The sequence below is a fragment of the Eptesicus fuscus genome, chromosome 1 (assembly GCF_027574615.1).
Source record: "Eptesicus fuscus isolate TK198812 chromosome 1, DD_ASM_mEF_20220401, whole genome shotgun sequence".
In the NCBI taxonomy this organism is placed as follows: Eukaryota; Metazoa; Chordata; class Mammalia; order Chiroptera; family Vespertilionidae; genus Eptesicus; species Eptesicus fuscus.
In genome coordinates, this window is record NC_072473.1 from 74,149,532 (window position 1) to 74,176,098 (window position 26,567).

At 40.9% G+C, this 26,567-nt stretch overlaps 1 protein-coding gene across 1 annotated transcript in view; it reads left to right on the plus strand.

Annotated features, from left to right (window-relative positions):
• The window catches only part of IL1RAPL2 (interleukin 1 receptor accessory protein like 2), a 749,108-nt gene that overhangs the window by 36,767 nt on the left and 685,774 nt on the right, over positions 1–26,567 (plus strand). The window contains exon 3 of the mRNA XM_054719207.1: positions 6,500–6,653. Within this exon, the coding sequence (XP_054575182.1) occupies positions 6,500–6,653 (154 nt within the window). The remainder of the gene's footprint in view (positions 1–6,499; positions 6,654–26,567) is intronic.

The window sequence follows — 26,567 nt, forward strand, 5'->3', positions numbered from 1 at the left end:
CATCACTCCAACACAAGATGGCCACTCCCATGTGGTCAAAGATGGCCGCCCCCATGTGGACACAATATGGCCACCACAAGATGGTCGGCAGGGGAGGGCACTTGTGGATGATCAGGCCAACATGGGAGGGCAGTTGTGGGCGATCAGGCCAGCAGTGGAGGGCAGTTGGGAGGGACCAGGCCTGCAAGGGAGGGCAGTTGGGGACAACCAGGCCGGCAAGGGAGGACAGTTAGGGGTGACCAGGCCAGCAAGGGAGGACAGTTAGGAGCAACCAGGCCTGCAGAGGAGAGCAGTTTGGGGGACCAGGCCTCCAGGGGAGGGCATTTGGGGTCAACCAGGCCTGCAGGGGAGGGCAGTTGGGGGTGACCAGGCCAGCAGGAGAGGTCAGTTGCAGGGGACCAGGTCTGCAGAGGAGGGCAGTTTGGGGTGACCGGGTCTGCAGGGGAGGACAGTTAGGGGTGACCAGGCTGGGAGGGGAGGGCAATTAAAGGAAATCCGGCCAGCAGGGGAGCAGTTAGGCATTGATCAGGCTGGCAGGGGAGTAGTTAGGGGGTGATCAGGCTGGCAGGCAGAAGTGGTTAGGGTCAATCAGGCCAGCAGGCAGGCAAGCAGTTGGGAGCCAGCAGTCCTGGATTGTGAGAGGGATGTGTGATTGGCCGTTTAAGCCAAATCCCGGTGTGATCGGGCCTAAATGGGCAATTGGATGTTGGGATCAGGCCTAAACAGGCAATCAGACATCCCTTGAGGGTTCCCATATTGGAGAGGGTGCAGGCTGGGCTGAGGGACACCCCCCCCCCCGCGTGCATGAATTTTGTGCACTGGGCCTCTAGTGTTTAATAAGAATTACAGATGGATTGTAAGGAGTTAATTTCATCAACTAAAATTGTAATTTAGGAATGACAATTTCTAAATGCTGTGACTTATTAAAATGTGGTAAGCTCCCAAAGTTGAGCTTTACATTGATTTATCTTTCTATACATCCTGACAGTTTTCTTACAAGGGGGAAAAATTATTGAATACCTCATAATACTACCACCAAATCACCAACACCTTCTTGCTAAAAAAAAATTGTTTGGGAAAATGCTTGCTGATTTTGAATCCCTTTTAGAAATGTAATGATATTAATATGTGCTTTCTTTCATAACCAAAATATTACACTCCATCCTTACATTGTCAATATCATAACTAGAATTTTCAATGATACTTTTTTCCCAGAAGGAATGAGCTGTGAAACCCATGAAGTCTTAAGTTTGGTGTGCACAAAAACCATACTTAGTGACATAAAATTAAAGATCCATTTTTTCTTGTCTCCCCCCCCCTTTCCAAGTCTAGCATTAGAAGTGGGAGAAGAGGTTTTTTTACTATTTGTAAATTATAAAGAATATGAGTTAATATGGACTAAATGAGTATTTGATATATGTAAGAATCACTGCTCTTTGAATCTTAGAATTACTTCAAATATGTTTTCTGTTTCTTTCTCCCTGTCTTCTTCTGGTATTCCTCTTGCACTTATGTTACCTCTTTTGTACTTCTTTCACAGTTTTTGATATTCTGTTTTCCCCATTCTTTTTTCTTTTTGATTTTCAGTTTAGGAGGTTTCTATTGACATACTTTCAAACTCACTGATTCTTTCTTCAGCCACATCCAGTCTATTAATGTGCCTTTCAAATGCATTATTTATTTATGTTATAGTGTTTTGATTTCTAAAATTTCCCTTTTGATTCTTTCTAAGTTTTCATGTCGTTTATGTTCTTACATATCATCCATTATTTCAATACCATTAACATATTAATGATACTAATTTTAAATGCCCAGACTGGTAATTTCAAAATTTCTGCCACATCTGAGTGTGGTACTGATGCTTTCTCTCTCTCTTCAAATGGTATTTTTGCCTTTTTGTATGCCTTTAAAATTTTTGTTAAATGCCATACAAATATCCTAGGTTAAATGAACTGAGGTAAATAAGCCTGTTGTGTGAGGTTGTTACATTTATACTCTTAATTACTGTGGGGTACCAACACCAATATTAGGACTGTGAAGATAGAAAGTTGGAGAAATAGAGCTGGGGAGGGGAACGGCTTTCTAGAGTGGGCTATCCCCCGCATTTTGAGTAGGGCAAATTTTATATCCAATTCACAATTGTGCTGCATCGCTTTCATCTTTAAGTTGAGGAAAATTCAGGATCCCTACAGATGCTTAGGCAGATGCCTAATTGCTCTCTGTAGTAATTCAGTCTTCAGGAGACAGGAGAAAATTTGGGTCTGAGGGATTTTAGGCATTTGAAAAAAGGTGCTTCGAAGACTAGACATTATATCATTGACTTATGTTTGCACAGCTGTTTCCTGCCAGAACTTCAGTATCAGAATAAATATTTAAATTATCTTCCTGGTATTCTTGCCATGAGAAATGAGTCATGTGACCTGAATAGCACTGAAGTATCCATGACCAACAAAACAAACTGATTGAAAAACACGTGTGAAATAGCCCAAGTGCCCATCAGTAGATGAGTGGGGGGGGAAATAAACACACTAAACTGTGGTACATTTACATGATGGAATACTATGCAGCTGTTAAAAAGGATGCCTTACCCTTTGAGCCAGCATGGAGGGACCTGGAGACAATTATGCTAAAAGAAATAAGCAAGTCAGAGAAAGACAAGTATCACATGCTCTCACTTGTATGTTGAATCTAATGAACAAAATGAAGTGACAAACAAAATAGATCTAGAGACATGGAAGCATGCAACAGACTGATGAATCTCACATGGAAGAAGGGAGTTGGGGGCTGGAAAGATATTAACCAAATAACTTCTATGTATATATGCATAACCTACAGGCATAGACAATAGTGCAATGAAGGCCTGGGGAGGGGTGGCAGGAACGGGGCAGAGGGGGTCAATGAGCAAAAAGGGGACATCTGTAATACTTTCAACAATAAAGATAAATTAAAAAAAGAAAAAAACACCTGTGGATATGATGATGATATCTTGGAAGTGGACTGTGAATACAATGATGGATATTTCAGGGTGGAAACTCCAAGATCCAAATATGGCTGGGAACAGGTTACTGTATTTTCTGGCGTATAAGACGACTGGGCGTATAAGATTTTCCTGGGTTAAAAAGTTGTTTTATACGCTGGAAAATACAGTAGTCCAATATATCTAATCCATTATATCTAATCCCATCAATATAGTCCAATATACCGTATTTTCCGGCGTATAAAACGACTTTTTAACCCAGGAAAATCTTATACGCCCAGTCGTCTTATACGCCGGAAAGCATGGTACTTTAAGAGGCTTTGTTAACAAATGTTTCTGTTAAACATCCTGGGCTCCCAAACCACCAACTGCTAACAAGTGACATCTGCCACTTAGGAAGGATGGGAGGGAGGGAAAGAAGCTGGGCTTTAAGGGCTGACATTATTTTGACTAATTGTGGATGTCCTACAACAAACTATGGTATGAGCTGAGAGCCAGGCAGTGAAGTGTAGGTGTTTGTTGAACTTAGGCATCTAAAGCAAGACTGGACATTGGCAAAACTTTCAAGTTTATGACATTTATTTTAATGTTCTCAGGGCCATTAAATAATAGAGGAATTAATACACTGAATAAACCCTGCAAGCCTCTAGATTCTGGCTACTCACACAGTAGTGTACACTTTCCCCACACGCAGTGTAAGAAACCTAAAGAAGTTAAGCAATTGTGGTCAAGATCATAGAACTTGGATGACCCCCAGATTTTGAACTAGAGTTGTCTTGCTCTAAAGTCAATTTGCCTTTTCAATTATACAACATTGTCTGAAGAATGGTGGAGTTGACCTGAAGATTACATTTTTCTATGTCACATTTAAAAAACAAACAAACAAACCTCTATTGACTACAAAAAACCCTTTATAAAGCTAGATGGCAACTTGGAAAGTACTTATAACTATCTATATTTATCCCAAAGAACATGTAAAGATTGTAGGTTATTCTTCATCATGAGTTATTTTCTAATTTTTATATATGCTTTAGATTTACTTCCTGGGGGGGAAAAAAAGCAGTGCACAGTTAAAATGAAAACTAATTAGAGCTAATTGCATATGAATTTTCCCTGCAAAATGACATTAGAAAACAATACCATTTGTCTTTAAAATGAGTGTGTGGGCTCATTTGTCTGCCCTCACCACCCCTATGTGAAAATGAAGCAGCTTAATTTTCATTTTCCTTTATCTCAAAATGCCCAGAGGGACCATGTTTTTGTTTAATGACCTTCAAAATTATTCTTTAGAAATCTCAGGCTACCAGAGTTGGAAGCAATGTTAAAATAATTGTGGATTATTATTGTATGATGATAATGGCAGCTGGGCTATCTTTTTTTCTTTCTGTTCAGACTTTCTTCTTTATTTTCCCAGAAACCTTATATCCCAAGGTTTAACTCAAACAAATCTCATATAGGTGATAAACCTCACCAGATATTGTGTATAATATAATTTCAGACAGACCCTTAACTGTTCTTTGGAAAGATCCTAGGGGATGAAGCAGTCTTCTGTTTGGATGCCCTAGATAGTATTACTTTTATTTACTCTCTGACAATATGTGTGGGTAGTTGTATTGGACAAAAGGTAAGCAAATCTCCTAAATATTGTACCTGTGAACTTAAGTGCTGGTTTTTATATTTGTGGTCAAAATCCCTGCTATCATAAAAGAAAAAAATCGTTACAGTAAAAAAACAAACCAACAAACATTAATAAATGGTTACTTGGTATTTGCTGTCCCAAATCATTTATACACATACACAAAGACACAGACATACACACAGATACACATGCAGAGCTGCAGATAAAGTGTCAGTACTGATTCTATCTTTACATTAATTTTAAAAGTATGTGTGAGGAGGGTGGGGGTGTGGGTAAGGGGAAGTAGAGAGGATATTTTTTTCTAATATATTTTTTATTGATGTTAGAGAGGAAGGGAAAGGGAAAGAGAGAAATAGAAACATCAATGATGAGAAAGAATCATTGATTGGCTTCCCCCTACTAGGGATCGAGCCTGCAACCCGGGCATGTGCCTTTGACCAGAATTGAACCTGGACCCTTCAGTCCGTAGGCTGACACTCTATCCACTGAGCCAAACCAGCTAAAGTGAGGATATTTTTTATACCATAGTTTGGACAGTGTAAAGTGCTCTCAACTATTATTCACAAAATCTGCACAATAAATTTTTATTGCCTTAAATGAGAGATTCAGAATGTATATGATAAAATACATTGCTTGATTATTTAGCATTCTCTCACAGCCACCTCCTACACCTCCATTGATATTTTTACACTTTTTAGTTACTATTTTGGTTGAATATTTGAGATGAGTTGCAAACAAACTAGAATAATATCTAAAAAGTAGACTGAGAAAATCCCCAAATGACAAAGTCGCTTGATTGGATATTCTTACATATTTGGCTATTACTATATCCTTTTCACTCCCTGGAAAAAAGTTAAACATTTCTTTTTAGGGAAGTTCAATCCCAGTAACAAGTCTCCTTCATATTCCCATCAGGAGAGTAGAAGAATTGACTTTAAAACCAAATCTTGCCCAACCAGGGTGGCTCAGTGGTTGAGCATCAACCTATGAACCAGCAGGTCACGGTTCGATTCCTGGTCAGGGCACGTGCCCAGGTTTCAGGGTCTATCCCCAGTGTGTGGCATGCAGGAGTCAGTCGATCAATGATTCTGTCTCATCATTGATGTTTCTACCTCTCACTCCTTCTCACTTCCTCTCTGAAATATATACGGTATATATATATATATATATATATATATATATATATATATATATATATATATATTAAAATGACCCCAAATCTTATAACCCCAAAAGTAGGTAGATAATATATCCATTCTGTTACTAAAACAAAATGTGCCTTCATTTTACCTAGCTATGTTTCTAGATAACTCCTTAAGCCTGATTTTCTATACCCCTCCCTCTACCATCCAAATGGAACTCTTGACTATGGGGAGGGAGAATCTGGAATATTAGTATTAGTTTTTACTATATGAGGTAATTAATTAAGCCACTGTAAACATAGCTAATGTAAAAGCCTATTATAAATTTTCAGTAATGTGTAAGATTCCCTTGTAGTAGACTACCTTGCTAAATGAACACCATTCTCTTAGGAAACATCCCTATAAAATAGAAAAAATCAGGGCATTATGATGACATTTAGTGACTTTTGAGGTTCTGCTATACCATTTTTGCAGTTGGGGAGCTTTATTCTTTTATATTTGAGCAGAATGAAATGTTTTGCTCTTGGGATAAGACCTTTAAAATGGCTCCTAGAGTGATAGTTGTGATATGTGAATTGGACACATTGTGATTTTTTTCTGGTCACTGACTTAACTCTTTAGTTACATATTTTGAAAACTAAAGAGAAGAGTACAAAAAGTGAAAATACAAAATTGTCAGTACTGAGATTTAGTTATGTGAATTTTTATTTTTTCGCTTACTTGAAAACATTTTCTCTACAGGAATGCAAGCCAAAAATGTGGAGAAGCATAATAATACAGAAAGGAAATGCTCTTCTAATCCAAGAAGTTCAAGAAGAAGATGGAGGAAATTACACTTGTGAACTTAAATATGAAGGAAAGCTTGTAAGACGAACAACTGAATTGAAAGTTACAGGTAGGAATTGGTTCTTCAAAATTATGGCAAGTGAGAATTAAGTATAATTTGGTATGGGGAGAAATTGGAATTTTTTATAAAGAGCCATCTTGCTGTGAATTAGAATTGGCTGTGAATCAAATAGTTGAGAAACTCACTATTAAGAAGTTGTACTAATAACTTATATGCAGAATATGAACACTTAATCTAGGGAACAAAGGCCCAATTGCTATTTATCTATTATCTGCCTTTATGAAAGACTAGAGGCCCTGTGTACAAATTTGTGCCTGGGTGTAGTCCCTTAACCTGGACAGTGATCCAGGACGATTGGGGCCATCTTGCCCAGTCCAAATTGGGGCCGATTGGGGCCAGCCGGCCGGGGGAAGGGAGGTTGGCCGGCCACAGGAGGTTGGCTTTGGGAGCACACTGACCACCAGGGGGAAGTTCCTGTGTTGAGTGTCTGTTCCCTGGTGGTCAGTGCACATCATAGCGACCAATCAATGGGTCATTCGGTCGACTGGTCATAAGGGTCACTTAGGATTTTATATGTATATATAGATTCTTAACTCTTCAAAATATCATTGATTGTTACTAAACACCTCAGAAAAGATATACTGTAACCACTTTAGAATGCTGACTTAACCCATATGTAAAATTGCCTTGTGGGAATGCTACCTCAGAATGAGGTTCTAGTGGACTTTTGGAATGAAATCTTAGACTATATCCCAAATAAAGCTCATACAAATTTGCTCATAAATGAGTGATGTTATTGTGAGTTTCTTAAATGAAGCAATGTCAAAACAATGACATGAAAGTGTGTGTTTTAAATCAGAAGTAAAATTGAAGTGTACACTAGTAATTCTAAACATAGGAGTGGAAGAGAGGAACTCTTGATATTTTTACCTGGTGGAGAATATTAGAAAGTACATAATTTTCAAAGACATAGGACTGAACTTGATACCATAAATGTTATCCCTGACAAAGAATTTGATGAACCCTAAGAAAGTGTATGACAAAAAACCCACCTGCTGTTTTACAATCTTGATTAATTTCTTATTTCTTCTTATATGTTGTAAAAGTGTGTGTGTGTGTGTGTGTGTGTGTGTGAGTTTGTATGTGTAAATACACACACATTAGTATTTTGTATAAAATGTGAGTCATGGTAAAATATTTTGTGTATTTCATATGGTGTTAATTTGCTTGCCAAAAACTTTGAATGTACCTGGACTACAGTTTAAAAATTTCACTTGAACTCTACCTCCAAAAGGTTCTCCAACTGTAGTGTGCATAAGAATCATGTGGAAGAACCCAGGTAGGATGTATGCGTCACTATGTTCATAGCAACACAATTTATAATTGCTAAGATCTGGAAATAGCCCAAGTGGCCATTAGTAGATAAATGAATAAAAAGTATGTGGTACATTTACACCATTTACACTATGCAGCAGTAAAAAAGAAGGATTTCTTACCCTTTGAGACAGAAGGGACCTGGAGAGTATTATGCTAAGCGAATTAAGCCAGTAAGAGAAAGGCATGTATCACATGATTTCACTCATATGTGGATCTAATTACCAAAATAAACTGATGAACAAAATAGGTACAGAGACAGAAGCAAAGAACACACTGTCTAATCCCAAAGGGAAGGTGGGGTGGGTGGGGGAAGATATCAACCAAAGAATTTATATGCATATATGCGTAACCCATGGACATAGACAATAGGGTGGTAAAGGCCTAAATCAGGGAGCAGAGCGGGCAAGAAAGGATCAATGGGGGAAAAATGGCGATATGTGTAATAGTTTCAATAATAAAGATTAAAAATATATATAATAAAATAATAACCCAGGTAGGATGAAGATAAGGTTCTTTTTCCCCCTTAATTTAATTTTAATTAAAATATATTTAATTGTTGATAGTATTACAGAAGTACTCCATCCCCCATCCCTTTATACCCCTCCTCGAAGCCTCTACCCCCACCCAGGTCTTCACCACCTTCTGTCCATGTCCTTGGGCTACTCATATAAGTATATACGTTCTTTGATTTATCTCTTCTGGTCCCCAACCCCATATCGAAGTATATCAGTCTGTTCCATGCTTCCAAGCTTCGGGTCTTATTTTGTTGATCAATTCATTTTGTTCACTAGATTCCACAAATAAGTGAGATCATGTGATATTTGTCTTTCTCAGATTTGTTTATTACACTTAGCATAATAGTCTCCAGGTTTAGCCATGCTGTCTCAAAGATTAAGAGATACATTTTTTATAGGTGCATAGTTTTCCATTGTGTAAATGTTCCACAGCTTTTTTAATTCATTCGTATACTGATGAGCACTTGGGCTGTTTCCAAATCTTAGCTATTGTAAATAACATTGCTATGAACATAGGGGTGCATATATTCTTTCTGATTGATGTTTTGGGGGTTTTAGAATACATTACTAGGAGTGGGATCACTGGGTAAAATGGAAGGTTCATTTTTAATTATCTGAGGAAACTCCATACTGTTTTGCATGTTAGTGGCACCAATATGCAGGGAACTAGTGTATTTTGTCTGCATCATCACCAGCAATTATTGTTTGTTGATTTTTTTTATGATACCCATTCTGACAGGTGTGAGGTTATATCTCATTGTGGTTTTAATTTGAATTTCTTTGATAATAGTGACTTTGAGCATTTTTTCATATGTCTCTTGACCATTTGTATGTCCTCTTTGGAGAAATGTCTATTCAGGTCATCTGCACATTTTTATTTGGATGGTTTATCTTCCTTTTGTTGATTTATATGAGTACTTTATATATTTTGGCTATTAACACCTTATCAGATATATCATTATCAAATATGTTTTCCCATACAGTGAGTTCCCTTTTTATTTTGATGGTGGCTTCTTTTGCTGTGCAGAAGCTTTTTATTTTTATGTAGTCCCATTTATTTATTTTCTCCTTTATTTCCTTTGCCCTAGGAAATTTATTGGCAAAAATTCTGCTACCTGAGATGTTTGAGATTTTACTGCCAATGTTTTCTTCTAAGATTTTTATGGTTTCATGCCTTACATTTAAGTCTTTTATCCATTTTGAGTTCATTCTTGTGTAAGGTATATGTTGGTGGTCTAATTTCATCTTTTTGCATGTGTCTGTCCAGTTTTCCCAGCACAATTTGTTGAAGGGACTATCTTTACTCCATTGTATGTTCTTGTCTCCTTTGTCAAATATTAATTGACTGTAATGGTGTGGATCAATTTATGGGGTCTCTGTTATTATCCACTTCTCTATATGCCTGTTCCTTTGCCAGTATCAGGCTATTTTGATTATAATGGCTTTATACTGTAGTTTGATATCCGGTATTGTGATCCCTCCAACTTTGTTCTTCTGTCTCAAGATTGCTGCAGCTATTTGGGGTCTTTTATGGTTATATCTAAGATTTTACAATATTTGTTCTAACTCTGTGAAGTATGCCATTGGAATTTTATAGTTTAAGCATTTTATTTTATTTTTTGTTAATTCTCACCCAAGGATATTTTTTCATTTTTCTTTTTTTTTAAATTTAGGTTCTTTATTCTTTAATGTATTACATAAATATTTTCCCCCATTGACCTCTCCCTGGATGCCCCCAACCTCCAGCACATGTCCTCACCCCTCCATCTGTGTCCATTGGTTATGCTCGTATGCATGCATACAAGTCCTTTGGAATTTTAATAGGGATTGCATTAGATCTATAGATTGCCTTGGGTAGTATGGAGATTTTAATGAGTTAATTCTTCCAATCCATGAAATTGTATACATTTTCATTTGTAGGTATATTCCTTTATTTTTTTTTTTCAATGACCTATAGTTTTCCAAATACAGGTCTTTTACCTCCTTGGTTAAGTTTAATTCTAAGTATCTTATTTTGTTGTTGTTGCAATGGTAAGTGGGATTGTCTTTTTAGTTACTGTTTCTGAGAGTTCATTACGGTGTATAAAAATGCTATCAATTTCTGGATGTTGATTTTGTATCCTGCTACTTTACCAGATTCATTTTTAAGCCTAGCAGTTTCCTGGTGGAGTCTTTAAGGTTTTCTATGTACAATGGCATATCATCTGTGAATAATTATAGTTTTACTCTCTCCTTTCCAATTTGGATACCTTTTATCTCTTCTGATCACCATGGCTAAGACCTCCAGTACTATCCTATCTAATAAAGAGGGAATATGCTAATTGACCATCACTTCATCACAAAAATGGCTGCACCCACAGCTGAGGCCAAGTTCCCTTAAGGAGCCTTAACGAGCAATCAGCAGGGACCTGAGGCTATGCCCTCCCCCGCCCCCGTGGGGCTTGACAGGGGACCTCAGGCCAAGCCCTCTGCCCTGGCGTCATGCTGGGGGACCTCAGGCAGTACCTCCTGCCTTGGCACCAGGCCAGGGGACCTCAGACCACACCACCAACCCAGTGGGCTTGATAGGGACCTCAGGCCATGACCCCCGCCCCGGCTCCAGGCCAGGGGACCTGAGGCCAGCCACCTGTCCAGCAAGGCTTGACGGGGGACCTCAACGTGTGCTATCCATCCTGGTGCTCGGCTAGGTGACCTCAGGCTGCTCCCCCCGCCCCAGCTCCAGGCCAGGGGGCCTCAGGCTGTGCCCCCCACCAGGTGGGGCTTGACAGGGGACTTCAGGATGTGACCCCCGCCCCGGCTCCAGGCGAGGGGACCTGAGGCCAGCCTCCCGTCCAGCAAGGCTTGGGGGACCTCAGGCCACACCCCCTGCCCCAGCACCAGGCCAGGGGACCTGAGGCTGTGCTCCCCTGCCTGGCGAGGCTTGACAGGGGACCTCAGGCCATGTTCCCCACCCAGCAGGGCTTGACAGGGGACCTCAAGATGCACCCCCAGTGCTGGGTCGGGGGAACTCAGGCTGTGCCCTCCACCCAGTGGGGCTTGACAGGGGACCTGAGGCTGTGCCCCCCTGCCAGTGGGGCTTGACGGGGGACCTGAGACTGCGCCCCCCTGCCTGGCAGGGCTTGATGGGGGACCTCAGGCCATGCCCCCCACCCAGCGGGGCTTGACAGGGGATCTCAGTCTGTGCCCCCCACCTGGCAGGACTTGATGGGGGACCTCAAAGCATGCCCCCGCCCCATCTGGGGGACCTCAGGCCATGCCCCCCATCCTGGCACTGAGCCAGGGGACCTGAGGCTATGCCTCCTGCCTGGTGGGGCTTGACAAGAGTGGGACTGGCCGGGTCTAGATCTAGCCCAATGGGGGGGCCAGCTGGGTCTGGGTCTCACGTGATTTTGAGGCGCATGTGAGTGGGTGAGGACTTGACTCTGGGTCCCCCTTTTAATGTGCATGAATTTCGTGCACCGGGCCACTAGTGTTGAATAAGAGTAGTGAAAATGGACATCCTTGTCTTGTTCCTGTTCTTAAGGGAAACATTTTAGTTTTTGCACATTGAGTTTTATGTTGGCTGTATGTTTGTCAAATATTGCCTTTATTATGTTGAGGTATGATCCCTCTATTCCCACTTTACTGAGAGCTTTTATTAAAAAAGCGTGCCTGATTATTTTGCTTTTTTTATTGCTTAAAGTATTAAAAATAGTAGTACGTATGTCTCTTTATTCCCCCAATTGACCTTCCCTCAGCCTCCCCTACACCCCAGCACATGCCCTCACCCCCCTCCCAGTGTCTTGCATCCATTGATTATGCTTGTATGCATGCATACAAGTCCTTCAGTTGATCTTTTACCTTTCCCTGCCCCTAACCCTCCCCAGCCTTCCCGCTGTCGTTTGACAGTCTGTTTGATGCTTCTCTTCCTCTGTATCTACTTTTGTTCATCAGTTTATAATGTTCTTTATTATCCATAAATGAGTGAGATCATGTAGTATTTTTCTTTCACTGACTGGCTTATTTCACTTAGCATAATGCTCTCCAGTTCCATCCATGCTGTTGCAAATGGTAAGAATTCCTTCTTTGTTATAGCAGCATAGTATTCCATTCTGTAGATGTACCACAGTTTCCTAATCCACTCATCTGCTGATAGGCATTTAAGCTGTTTCCAAATCTTAGCTATTGTAAATTGTGCTGCTATGAACATAGGGGTGCATATATCCTTTCTGATTGGTATTTCTGTTTTTTGGGGGATGTATTCCTAGAAGTGTGCTGGATTTTGTTGAGTGCTTTTTCTGCATCAGTTTATATGATCATGTGATTTTTATCTTTCATTTTGTTTATGTGATGTATCACATTTATTGATTTGTTCATATTGTATCAGCTTTCCATCCTCAGAATAAATCCCACTTTATCATGGTATATGATCTTTTTAATATATTGCTGGATCTGATTTACTAATATTTTGTTGAGGATTTTAGAATCTGTTAACCTGGGATATTAACCTATAATTTTATTTCTTTGTGGTGTCTTATCTGGTTTTCAAATTAGGATAATTCTGGCTTTGTAAAAAGAGCTGGGAAGTATTCCTTCTTGTTGTATTTTTTGGAATAGTTTGAGGATAAGTGTTGTTTGAATGTTTGAATAAATTATTCTGTAAATTCATACATTCCAGGATTTTTGTTTGCTGGGAGGTTTTTAATTACTGCTTCAAGTTCATCAGTTATTTTTGGCCTTTTTAGGTTTTCTTATTTTTCCTGATTGAGTTTTAGAAGATTGTATGTTTCAAAGAATTTGTCCATTTCATGTTGGTTGTCCAGGTTGTTGGTATATAGTTGTTTATAGTATTTGCTTATAATCCTTTGAATTTTTGTGGTGTCCGTTGTTATATCACCTCTTTTATTTTTGATTTTCTTTATTTGGGTCTTCTCTCTCTGATTCTTGATGAGTCTGGCTAATGAATTGTCAATTTTATTTATCTTTTCAGAGAATCAGCTCTTAGATTCATTGATCTTGTGTACCATTCTTTTTAGTCTCTATGTCATTTATTTCTTCTCTGATCTTTAATGTTTCCTTCCCTCTACTTCCTTTCTTGCTGTTCTATTTCTGATTCATTTAGTTGTAGGGTTAGATAGTTTATTACTGCTTTTTCTTGTTTCTTGAGGTAGGCCTGTAATCCTATGAACTTCCCTCTGAGGACTGCTTTCACTGTGTCCCATAGATTTTGAGTGGTCATGTGTTCATTTTCATTTGTTTCCAGTAATTTTTAAAATTTATTTCTTGATCTGAATGGTAACACATTCATTGTTTAATGACCTGTTATTTGGAGTTCATATGTTTGTTTGTTTTTTTAGTTTTTATTGTAGTTGATTTCTAACTTTATGACATTGTGATTATATAAATTTTCTTGAATTTGTATAGACTTGTTTTGTGTTGTAACATGTGGTCTATCTTTGAGAATGTTACATGTGCACTTGAGGAAGAATGTATATTATGTTGCTTTGGGTTGAAATGTTTTGTAAATATCAGTTAGATCCATCTGATCTAGTGTGTCATTTAAGGCCTCTGATCCTTGTTGATTTTTTGTCTGGAAGATCTATCCAGTGATGTCATTGGATTGTTAATGTCCCCTACTGTGACTGTATTGCTGCCAATCTCTCCCTTAAAGTCCATCAAAAATTTTTTTTATGTATTTGGGTGTTGTTGTATTAGGTGTGTATATGTTTACAAGGGTTATATTTATTTATTGAATCATTCCCTTTACTGTTATGTAGTTGCCTTCTTTGTCTCTTATTATAGCTTTTTTTGAAAAGTATATTTTATCAGATATGAATATTGCTTACCCAGATTTTTTTCCCCTTTCTAGTTGCTTAGAATTTTTTCCCCCAAATCTCTGTGTATCTTTTGCTCTGAGGTGGGTCTCTTATAGACAGCATATATATGGGTCATGTTTTTGTATCCATTTAGTCACCCTATGTCTTTTGACTAGTGCATTTAAGCCATTTACATTTAAGGATATCATTGATAGGTATTTATTTATTGCCATTTTTATTTTTTATGCCTATGTTGTGCTCTATCTCCTTTTCTTCTTCTTAAAGTGCTTGCTTTAACATTTATTGCATTGCTGGCTGTGTGGGAATGTACTCCTTTAGCTTTTTTTTTTTTTTTTTGGTCTGGGAAGCTTTTTATTTCACCTTCAATTTGAAATAATATCCATGCTGGATATAGTAATCTTGGATATAGGCCCTTGCTTTTCATTAATTTGAATACTTCATGCCACTCTCTTCTGGCCTGAAGTGTTTCTATTGAGAAATCAGCTGACATTCTAATGGGAACTCCTTTGTAAGTTATTTTCTGTCTCTCTCTTCTGCCATTAATATTCTTTCGTTAACTTTAACATTTTCCCTTTTACTTATGATGTGTTTAACTATGAGTCTCTTTGGATTCATATTGATTAGGACTCTCTGTGCCTCCTGAATTTGTGTGACATTTTCTTTCACAAGGTTTGGGAAATCGTCTGTCATTATTTATTTAAACAGGTTCTCTGTTCCTTGCTCACCTTTTTCCACTTTTGGTATTCCTATAATGTGGATGTTGTTACATTTCATGTTGTTCCAGGGCTCCCTTATACTATCTTTCTGCTTTTAAGTTATTTTTTTTATTTGATGTTCTAATTTGGTATTTATTTCTACCTTGTCTTCCAAATTGCTGATTCTATCCTCTTTTTCATCCAATCTACTTTTAATATTTTCCAGTATGTTCTATATGTCAGATATGTGATTCTGGTTTCTATTTATTTTTCATGCTGCTATAGTTCTCATTTATTTTCTTTTATTTTGCACTAAGCTTCTTAAGCAACTTTATAACTATTACTTTGAACTCTATGTCTGATGGGTTGCTTGCTTCCATTTCATTTAGTTCTTTTTCTGGAGACTCCTTCTTTGTTTTATTTGGTGGTTGTTACTTTGTCTCCCCATTTTAGCTGTCTCTTTGTATTTTCTCCTATGTATTAGATAGAAGTGTTGTGCCTCTCAGTCTTATGGGATGGCCTTAAGTAAAAAATGTCTTGAGGGGTCCAGTGGTGCAGTCTCTTTGATCTGCTGAGCTGGAGGCTCTAAGAATGTCCCTTGTGTGTGTTATATGGGCTCTCCTATTATAATTTAGATTTTATTGAGGATGTGATGTTTATGGGAGGGGTCTCCCCTCCAACTTGTTGACAGTGAGGCTCAGCCCCCATGTCATTGTGCCAGATGTTGTATACATGCTGAGAGAACAAAACAAGACACAACAGGACCCAACCAAAAGCACCATGAAAACCAGGCTACTCAAAGCAACAACAGGAAAGACTAAGAATGAAAAAGAACAGAAATCAAAACAATGACAAAATAAAAAGAATATTAACAGATACACAACCAAAAACTTAGAGGTGGTATAGATAAAAAGGGAGAAACAAGAAGAAAAAAATAGCTGTATGGAAGAAAGGAGGAAGCTAAAAGAACTAATATACAAAGAAAAAATTAAACAGAATATAAATGAAATAACAATAATAAATTTAAAACATAGTAATAATGGATATATTACAATATAGATAAGAAAATAAAATGGAAAAATGAGAAAAATAAAGACAATTAATATTAACTATAAGATGAGACAATAGGAAAGAGAATCAAAGGAAAGAGAGAAATTAGAGATCTGTGAGAGAAAAAAAAGGGGGGGGGACAAACAAACAAACAAACAAAACCAAAAAAAAGCCACACACACTCACTCACTCACACACTTAAAATCCTTTGGGTCCACTATTTGTGGAGCTTGCTGGATTTTGCTCTGATGTTGTTGAGTCTTGTCCCTTGGTGTGTCTATGCTGGGCCTCCTGGGAGCTTCTTTGGTGCAAGCCAATATGAGTCACTGTCCTGTTCTGCCCCTGGGTAACCTGATTGTGTTCTGATAGATTGAAGGCTAGTAGTCCATTGGGCAGGGACTCCTTAGACAATAGGCTGGGTCTGCCTTCAGTTTTATGCTTTGATTGTCCCTGTTCTGAGCTATTCTTCCTTCCCCCATGGAGCTGGGCTTATTTGTTCTCCCCCTTTTTTCCCTTCTCTTTTTTATCCCAGATCTTCCTTCCCCCATGGGACAAGACAAGGATATTCTGATCTTGGCTGGGATGATTTGATCAGACTCATGTTGGGGTTGGTGCCAGTAGCTTGTAGGAGGGTGAGGGTGAGCCCTTTCTCTCCTTCTAATGCCTCAGCTCTGCCTGGTTTGCTGGCACCTCCTCTCTGTTACCTGTAGGGGCACACATTTCCTGCTCCAGGCTGTTCCCCCTTGCCTCAGGTTGCTTCAGGTCTGGTCAAAAGCAGCTGCCTTGCTGGTGGTAAAAAGGGCACCTCCCCTGCATTCAAGGTGGGCAGGGCTCATCTTCCTTCCTGGATGCACTATATGGCTCCCTTTCTGCTCACCAGTAGGAGTTCCCCAAGAAATAGAGGGTCTTCCAGATTCAATGTTGGGTGTGTCCTTCAGACCCCTCCAGCATAGGCTGACCCTGAGCTCCACTGCATGGCCCTTCCAACTGGTCAGGAGGAGATCCCCAGGCTGCACTATGGCAGGTTCTAGTGCTAGTCTATCCAGGATGTCAGCTCCATGCTTCCACTGCTGCACCCACTCCATGGTCTCCACAGCCAGTGCCCTCTGTGCCACCTCTCTCAGTCCCAGGCCCTCCCATCTCACCCACAGATCTACAGCCTCTTCAGTCTCCTCAGGTCCTCAGTTCTAGTAGGTCCAAGGCAGGGAAAGCTACATCTACCTCCCCAGCTTTCAGCACAATTCCTGCCCTAGCACTGGTGATGGAGCGAGTAGCTTGCCTATAGAATGGCTCTGACAACACAGTGGCCATGGCAGTGGGTGAGTACACAGAAGGGGTGAGAGTCCTGTCGGGTCAGTGGTGGTTGCGGTGGATGCACAGGGTCAGTGTGGGTATATGCCAGATGTGTAGAAGTCCTACCAGTGTCCACTACAGGGGAGAGATGTCTGGGTTGTGACCTTAGTGGGCATACAGGGTCTGGGGTGGGGTGCACATGGGTTCGGACCCAGATCCGTGGTGAGTCCAGGTAGTGGTGAGCCTTGGCATCTAGCTTCTGCTGCTCATTATAGCCTCTTCCCAAGGAGGACCTTTGGAAACTCATCAAGATAGCACAGTCTCCAAGCTGGAGATGCACCTGGGGAGTAGCTGTGTTGGTAGGAGCAGCCCCTTGTGACACTAGTGCTTAGGGTCATGCTGGTGTCCTCTGCAGGCACATGGGATCCTGTATGTGTCAGCTGCAGGTGTGCAGGGCTGCATTGGTGTCCTCTGCAGGCATGTGGGTTCCTGCAGGTGTCAGTGCATATGACCAGGGTCCTGCCAGTATCTGCTTAGAGGTGTGGTCCTGAAGGTGTCCGCTGTTGGTTTGGGTTCTGGGTTGTGTCCTTGGGGCCCACACATGCATGCACACACATGGAGTCAATGTTGGGGTGCACGTGGGTTTGGGCCTGGGCTTCAGCTAATCCAGATGCTTGCGAGGCTTGGTGCCTAGCCGCTGTCACTTCCTGCAGCCTCCACCAAAGGAAGACTTTGTAAACCCTTCAAGATGGCATGGAGAGGCCCAGGAATGGCTGTGGCAGTAGCAGGGGCTTCTTGGCCAGGAAAGTCCTAACCGTCCACCCCCAAGACTTCTGCATAATCAGACTGTCTCAAACACACACACACACACACACACACATGCACATGCACACACACACACACGCACACGCACGCACACATGCATGCCTGCACGCTCTGTCACTCACACTGTCACTCATTCCATCCTGCCTGCCGCCATGTTGGCGATAAGGTTCTTTAGATACAGATTCCCAGATCTCTCACTCAGATTCTAATTCAGTACATCAACTGGGAATTTGCCCTTTTCTCCAGGTGATTCTGTTGCATGCCTTCCAAGGATCATGCTTTGAGAAAGACTAGCTGAGAAAATGTTGCTCAATAAGTCAAAGTAATAGATTTAATTCCCTTGTGCATCTGTTAGTCCAAACACACACACACACACACACACACACACACACACACACACACACTCCCCTGAAAACTAATTTTCATAGGTTCCAAATTGTTTCATCCAAGTTCCTAAGAGCTGTTATGAAAATACAGATTCTTAGTCACCAAGGGAAACATGTTAATGGAGTGTGTGTGTAAAGCAACCTTAATACTGAAATAACCATGTGTTCATTTACCATATAAATAAAGAATAACTGAGTCTATATTATGTGTTAAAAACGAATGTAAAATATTCTTGGCCCTAACTGGTTTGGCTCAGTGGATAGATCATCGGCCTGCGGACTGAAGGCTCCCGGGAACGATTCCAGTCAAGGGCACATGCCTGGGTTTCAGGCTCAATCCCTAGTAGGGGGGCATGCATGAGGTAGCCGATCAATGATTCTCTCTCATCATTGATGTTTCTATCTCTTTCACTCCCTCTCCTTTCCTCTCTAAAATCAATAAAAATATTTTAAATAAATAAATAAATAAATAAATAAAATTATCTTGGATCAATGATATAAGAAGACATCAACTTTATATATTTATCTCAACCCTTTTCCTTTAGTTCCTCCTAGAGTATTAAAAAAAAAATACAGCTCAAATAAGTCTGGGCCTCTTACCTTAAAATAAGGAGGTCTGGAATTCCAATAAAAACTCATCCAAGTCCACCCAATGCAAAGGGGGGAACTGGTAGGGCACAATGGGCCCCTGCTAGTACCTAGTATGGGCCTGCAAAATGGTCCTGAGTGGGCTTCTTTGGAATCCTGTTGCACTATGCCAAACCAATGATATAAAAAAAAAAAACACCTAAATCTGTAAATTTTTTTTTGAAAATTTATCTTCCAACTTTATTTAGCAATCATTGGAAATATGAGTCAATTGGATAAATCAAAGTTTTACAAAATTATCCTGAAAAGTTTTTTTTTTCTTTATTGATTAAGGAATTACATATGTGTCCTTGTCGCCCATTGCCTCCCCACCACCACTCATGCCCTCACCCCCTCTGGTGTTGTGTCCATTAGTTAGGCTTATATGTATGCATACAAGTCCTTTGGTTGATCTCTCCCACTTACCCCCACCCTCCCCTGCCTTCCCTCTGAGGTTTGATGGTCTGATGGATGTTTCTCTGTCTCTGGATCTGTTTTTGTTCATCAGTTTATGTTGTTCATTATATTCCACAAATGAGTGAGATCATGTGATATTTATCTTTCTCTGACTGACATTTCGTTTAGCATAATGCTCTCCAGTTCCATCCATGCTGCTGCAAATGGTTTGAATTCCTTCTTTTTTTATAGCAGCTTAGTATTCCATTGTGTAGATGTACCATAGTTTTGTAATCCACTCATCTGCTGATGGGCATTTAGGCTGTTTCTAAATCTTAGCTATCGTGAATTGTGCTGCTATGAACATAGGAGTGCATATATCCCTTCTGATTGGTGTTTCTAGTTTCTTGGGATATATTCCTAGAAGTGGGATCACTGGGTCAAGTGGGAGTTCCATTTTTACTTTTTTGAGGAAACTCCATACTGTTCTCCACAGTGGCTGCACCAGTCTGCATTCCCACCAGCAGTGAAGGAGGGTTCTTTTTTCTCCACATCCTCTCCAGCACTTCTCATTTGTTGATTTGTTGATGATAGCCATTCTGACAGGTGTGAGATGGTACCTCATTGTCATTTTGATTTGCATCTCAGATGATTAGTGACTGAGCATGTTTTCATATGTCTCTTGTCCTTCCTTATGTCCTCTTTCAAAAAGTGTCGATTTAGACCCATTGCCTATTTTTTTTATTTAATTGTTTATCTTCCTTTTGTTAAGTTGTATGAGATCCCTGTAAATGTTGGAGATTAAACCCTTATGGTAGATAACATTGGCAAATATGTTCTCCCATGCAGTGGGCTTTCTTGTTGTTGCTTTGATGATTTCTTTTGCTGTGCAGAAGATTTTTATTTTGATGTAGTCCCATTTGTTTATTTTATTTTTAATTTCCATTGCCCTAGGAGCTGTATCCATCAATATATTGCTTCGGCAATATGTCTGAGATATTTCTGCCTGTGGATTCCTCTAGTATTTTTATGCTTTCCTGTCTTATGTTTAAGTCCTTTATCCATTTTGAGTTTATTTTTGTGTATGGTGTAAGTTGGTAGTCTAGTTTTATTTTTTTCATGTATCTGTCCAATTTTTCCAACACCATTTATTGAAGAGACTATCTTGACTCTATTGTATGTTCATGCCTCATTTGTCAAATATTAAATGAGCATAGTGGTTTGGTTCGATATTTGGGTCTTCTATTCTGTTCCATTGGTCTATATGTACTTGTGCCAGTACAAGGCTGTTTTGAGAATAGTGGCTTTGCAATACAGCTTGAAACCTGGTATTGAGATACCACCTATTTTGTTCTTTTTTCTCAGGATTGCTGTGGCTATTCGGGGTCTTTTTTTATTCCAGATGAATTTTTGGAGAGTTCTTTCTAGGTCTGTGAAATATACTCTTGGTATTTTAATGGGGAGTGCATTGAATCTATAGATTGCCTTGGGTAGTATGGACATTTTACTGATGTTGATTCTACCAATCCATGAACATGGTATGTTCTTCCATCTGTTCTATCTCTTTTTTCAGTGTCCTGTAGTTTTCTGTGTATAGGTCTTTTACCTCCTTAGTTAAGTTTATTCCTAAGTGTCTTAATTATTTTGGTGCGATAGTAAATGGGGTTGCTTTTTTAGTCTCTCTTTCTGTAAGTTCACTATTGGTGTATAGAAATGCCATAAATTCGTTGGCATTAATTTTGTATCCTTCTACATTGCCGCATTCATTTATTAAGTCTAATAGTTTTTTGATGGAGTCTTTAGGGTTTTTATGTATAATATCATGCCATCTGGGAATAAGGTCAGTTTTACTTCTTCTTTTCCAATTTGGATGCCTTTTATTTCTTCTTCTTGTCTAATTGCAATGGCTAATATTTCTAGTACTATGTCAAACAGGAGTGGTGAGAGTGGGCATCCTTGTCTTTTTCCTGTTCTTATGGGAAATGGTTTCAGTTTTTGTCCATTGAGTATGATGTTGGCTGTGGGTTTGTCATATATGGTTTTATTATGTTGAGATATGATCCTTCTATTCCCACTTTGCTGAGAGTTTTGTTTTTGTTTTTTAATCAAAAATGGGTGTTGGATTTTGTCAAATGCTTTTTCTGCATTAATTCATATGACTATGTGGTTTTTAATCTCTCAATTTGTTTATGTGATATATCACGTTTATTGACTTGTGGATATTGTACCATCCTTGCATCCCTGGGATAAATCCACTTGGCCATGGTGTATGATCTTTTTGATGTACTGCTGAATCCAATTTGCTAGAATTTTGTTGAGGATTTTGGCATCTATGTTCTTGAGGAATGTTGGCCTGTAATTTTCTTCCATTGTGTTGTCTTTATCTGGTTTGGGTAGTAGAGTGATGCTGGCTTTATAGAATGAGCTTGGAAATGTTCCTTCCTCTTGAATTTTTTGGAATAGTCTGAGGAGGATAGGTTTTAGTTCTTCCTTGAATGTTTGGTAAAACTCTCCTGTGAAGCCGTCTGGCCCTGGGCTTTTGTTTGTTGGATGGTTTTTGATTACTGCTTTAATTTCTTCCATAGTTATTGGCCTGTTGAGAATTTTAGATTCTTCCTGAATGAGTTTTGGAAGGTTGTATTTTTCTAGGAATATGTCCATTTCCTCCAGGTTGTCCAGTTTGTTGGAATAGATTTGTTCATAGTATTTTTTAACAATCCTTTGTATTTCTGTGTGGTCTGTTGTTATTTTTCCTCTTTCATTTCTGATTTTGTTTCTTTGGGTCCTCTCTCTTTTCTTCTTGGTGAGCCTGGCTAAAGGTTCATCAATCTTGTTTATCCTTTGAAAGAACCAGCTTTTGGTTTTGTTGATCTTTTGTATTTTTTTTTTTTTGGTCTTTATGTTGTTTATATCCACTCTGATCTTTATTATTTCCTTCCTTCTGCTTACACTGAGCTTTTCTTGTTGCTCTCTTTCTAACTCTTTGATATGTAGGGTTAGGTAATTTATTACCATTGTTTCTTGTTTTTTTTTTTTTTTTTTTTTTTTTTTTTTTTTTTTTTTTGCAGTAGGCTTGTAGAGCTATGAACTTCCCTCTCAAGTCTGCTTTCACTGTGTCCCATAGACTTTGGATTGTTGTGTTTTCATTGTCATTTGTTGCCATTATATTTTTTATTTCTTCTTTGATCTCTCTGGTAACCCAGTCATTGTTTAATAATATCATTCTATTTAGTCTCCAGGTGTTTGATTTTTTTGGATTGTTTTTATTGTAGTTGATTTCCAGTTTTATGCCATTATGATCTGAGAAGATGTTTGATATGATTTGTATCTTCTTGAATTTGAAGATACTTTGCCTGTGACCCAATATATGGTCTATCTTTGAAAATGACCCATGTGCACTTGAGGAGAATGTATAGTCTGTGGCTTTGGGGTGAAATGTTCTGAAGATGTCAATTAATTCCATCTGATCTAGTGAGTCATTTAGGATTGATGTTTCTTTTCTGATTTTTTCTTTAGAGGATTTGTGCAATGGTGACAGTGGGGTATTAAAGTGTCCTACTATGACTGGATTGCTGTCCATCTCTCCCTTGATATCCTCCAGAAGTTTTTTTTTTTTTTTCTTTATGTCTTTTTGTGCTTCAGTATTGGGTGTGTATATGTTTACTAGAGTTATTTCTTCTTGTTGGATTGCTCCCTTTAGTATTATAAAGTGGCCTTCCTTATCTCTTTTTATGTCCTTCACTTTGAAATCTAATTTGTCAGATATAAGTATTGCTACCCCAGCTTTTTTTTCATTCCCATTCACCTGAAAGACCTTTTTCCATCCCTTCAACATCAATCTATGTGCGTCTTTTTTTCTGATGTGGGTTTCCTGTAGACATCAGATATATGGGTCATGTTTTTTTTATCCACTCAGTTACCCTGTCTTTTGTTTGGGGCATTTAATACATTTACATTTAAAGTTATTATTGATAGGTACTTGTTTGTCACCATTTTTATTCTTTACCCCTGTGTTCCTTCTATGTAGTTACTTTAGGTCTCAGTTTGTAAGGCTTGCCATGCAGGCCTTACCTGAGCTTGTCAGGTTTAATATGTAACCCCTTTTTCATCCACAAGTTCAAATATTCTGCTAAAGATGGAAAACAAGTGACTTCTTAGTATAGAAGTTAAAGAGGTAGTTCTGTGAATGTTTGTTTTTATTTGCAACATTTTCTAAGTTCCACTGTGCTTTATATGCTCAGTATTAAACAGCATATTAAACAGCAATTAAGAGATTTTCCTCTCATGGTTCAAAATATAAGGCTGGGGTTATTTAAAGATTAACCTACTCATATTTGTTTTGAGTTTAGCAATATTCAGGCACAGGAAAAGAGTTTCAATATGAAATTAGTAGGATTGATTAACTATAAAATTATATAGATTAGAGGTTCTTTAAGTTTTTATTGAGTGTGCAACTTTTAAAATGTTTATCAAAGTTTTAAAATATTATGCTATGACTGTTCTTTTTAAATTTATAAATCTGAGAAATATTTCTTTAGTAAAATAAGTGTTCCCTTAAATTGTATCAGTGCTACTGCTTTAAATAAATCAGTTATTAAAAGATACAGATATTGGGGAGAAACCAAGATGGCAGCATAGGTTAAGCACCTAACCTGCAGCCTGGCACAACAATTTCAAGAATACAACTAAAGGTCAAAATGGACATCATCCAGGACCACGGGAAAGCTGGCTGACTGAAATGCCCACAACTAGAAGGAAAGAGAAAACCACAAGGAGAATCAGAGGAGCGGTAAAAGCCTGAGGTATTGAGACACGGGAAGAGACACCAGCATGCGTGCATGCGGGGAGGACGGAGCCAGAGAGGACGGGGTGACTGACAGCCTGGCCGGCATTCTCTAGCGGGAAGGAGATAAAAGCTCCAGATTGTGCTGAACCCCAGCTCCGACTGCACTGAACCCCAGTTCCGGGCGAGACCCTGGGAAGCCAGGCTAATGCTGGGGGAATTTGGGCTGTGGGGCGGAGGCACAGAGGAGCTGCGAAAGGCAGAGCTCCGGAGGCACACACATGAATGCGCGCAGAGGACGGACTGTTGCCTGTGCCGCTGAATTGCCCTGGCGGGGAGGAGACAAAAGCTCTGGACTGTGCTGAACCCCAGTTCAGGCTGCACTGGGCCCCGGGTCCGGGCGAGACCCTGGGAAGCGAGGCTCATGCTGAGGGAACCTGGGCTGTGAGGCGGAGATGCAGGGGAGCTGCGAAGGGCAGAGCACCGGAGGCGTGCATGGGAATGCGCGCAGAGGATGGTCTGTTGACTGTGCCGCTGGATTGCCCTGGTGGGAAGGAGACAAAGGTGCCAGGCTGCGCTGAGCCCCAATTCTGACTACACTGAAACCCAGTTCCGGGTGAGAATCTGGGAGTCAGATTCATTGGGGGAGAGACTAGACTGTTTGGCGGCAGGCAAAGCTCCAGTGCGCTTTTCTCTCAGAGGTGTTTGCAGGGAGTACAGAGGGACACTGAGACCCAGGAACCTCATAGGGCGGGGCTGAAGGGAAGCCAAGGCTGTAGGCTCCACCCTGAAACTCCGCCCCATCCATGCTGAGCACAGAGGCTTTTACAATTTTGCAGGTCTAGTTGAATAAGGCTGTCTCCCGGCATAGACACAGCTGATCCTCACAGCAAATTAGACTGGAGGTCAAATCCTCCCAGTGTACCAACAGCAATCAAGGCTTAATGACACCAAGACTTTGCACTCAGCCCACAAAGGGGGGTACCAAGAGGGACCAACTAGGGAGATTGGGGAAGCTGAGCTACCAGCCCCTATAGGTCACTGACCACACAAAGCCACTCCATCAACATAGGGAGGCAGCCAAAAGGTGGAGGCACCGAAGCAGGTCACTAATAGAAGGGATGAAGGAAAGTAAACTAATGGACAACATAGTGTTCAGAACCACATTTATGAGGTTACTTAAGAATCTTCTGGAGGACCGAGATGGCGGCATAGGGCAGACGCCTGATTGTTGCCGACCACAACAATTTTGAGACTGCACCTGGAGGGCAGAGCAGACACCATCCGGAACAATTGCCGGAGGAGTTGCTCGGAAGGGGTTGATCGATGGGAGTTGGGATCAGGAAGACGGGGCCCCGCTGGGTCCCGGATCCGGGTGCGCTCGCCCGGCGACTGGTCGCCACTGCAGGCCCGAGTGCCGCTGCAGCAACCTTGGACCGGCCCGCCGCCATGCACTGGGCGCACTGGAGCTTCACCGAGCCCACCGCCCGGCGAGTTCCGCGGTGGCCGCCCCGGAGCTTTGAGAGGATGGCCGAAGGAATTGCTTAGAGGGAGTTGAGCGACAGGAATTGGGATCGAGAAGACGAGGCCCCACTGGGTCCCGGGTCCGGGTGAGACCACGCGCCCCTGGGTCCAGGCGAGACTGGGTCCCGGGTCCAGGCAAGGCTGCGTGCCCATGGTTCTGGGTGAGGCCACGTGCCCCTGGGTCCAGGTGAGGCTGGGTCCCGGGTCCGGGTGAGGCCATGCCCCTGGGTCCAGGAGTGGCCACGCACCCCTAGGTCCAGGTGAGGCTGGGTCCCGGGTTCAGGTGAGGCCACGCCCTTGGGTCCAGGAGAGGCCATGTGCCCCCGGGTCCGGGCGAGGCCGCGCGCCCCTGGATCCGGGTGAGGCTGGATCCTGGGTCCAGGTGATGCCATGCACCCCTGGGTCCGGGCGAGGCCGCGTGCCCCTGGATCCGGGTGAGGCTGGATCCCGGGTCCGGGTGATGCCATGCGCCCCTGGGTCCGGGCGAGGCCGCGCGCCCCTGGATCCGGGTGAGGCTGGATCCCGGGTCCGGGTGATGCCATGTGCCCCGGGCCCTGGGTGATGCTGGGTCCCAGGTCCAGGTGAGGCCGCGCCCCTGGGTCTGGGCGAGACCAAACCAGAGGGAGTCGGACCTGCATTACCACCATTTGTCCACCACCCAGAGCTGAAAAGTCA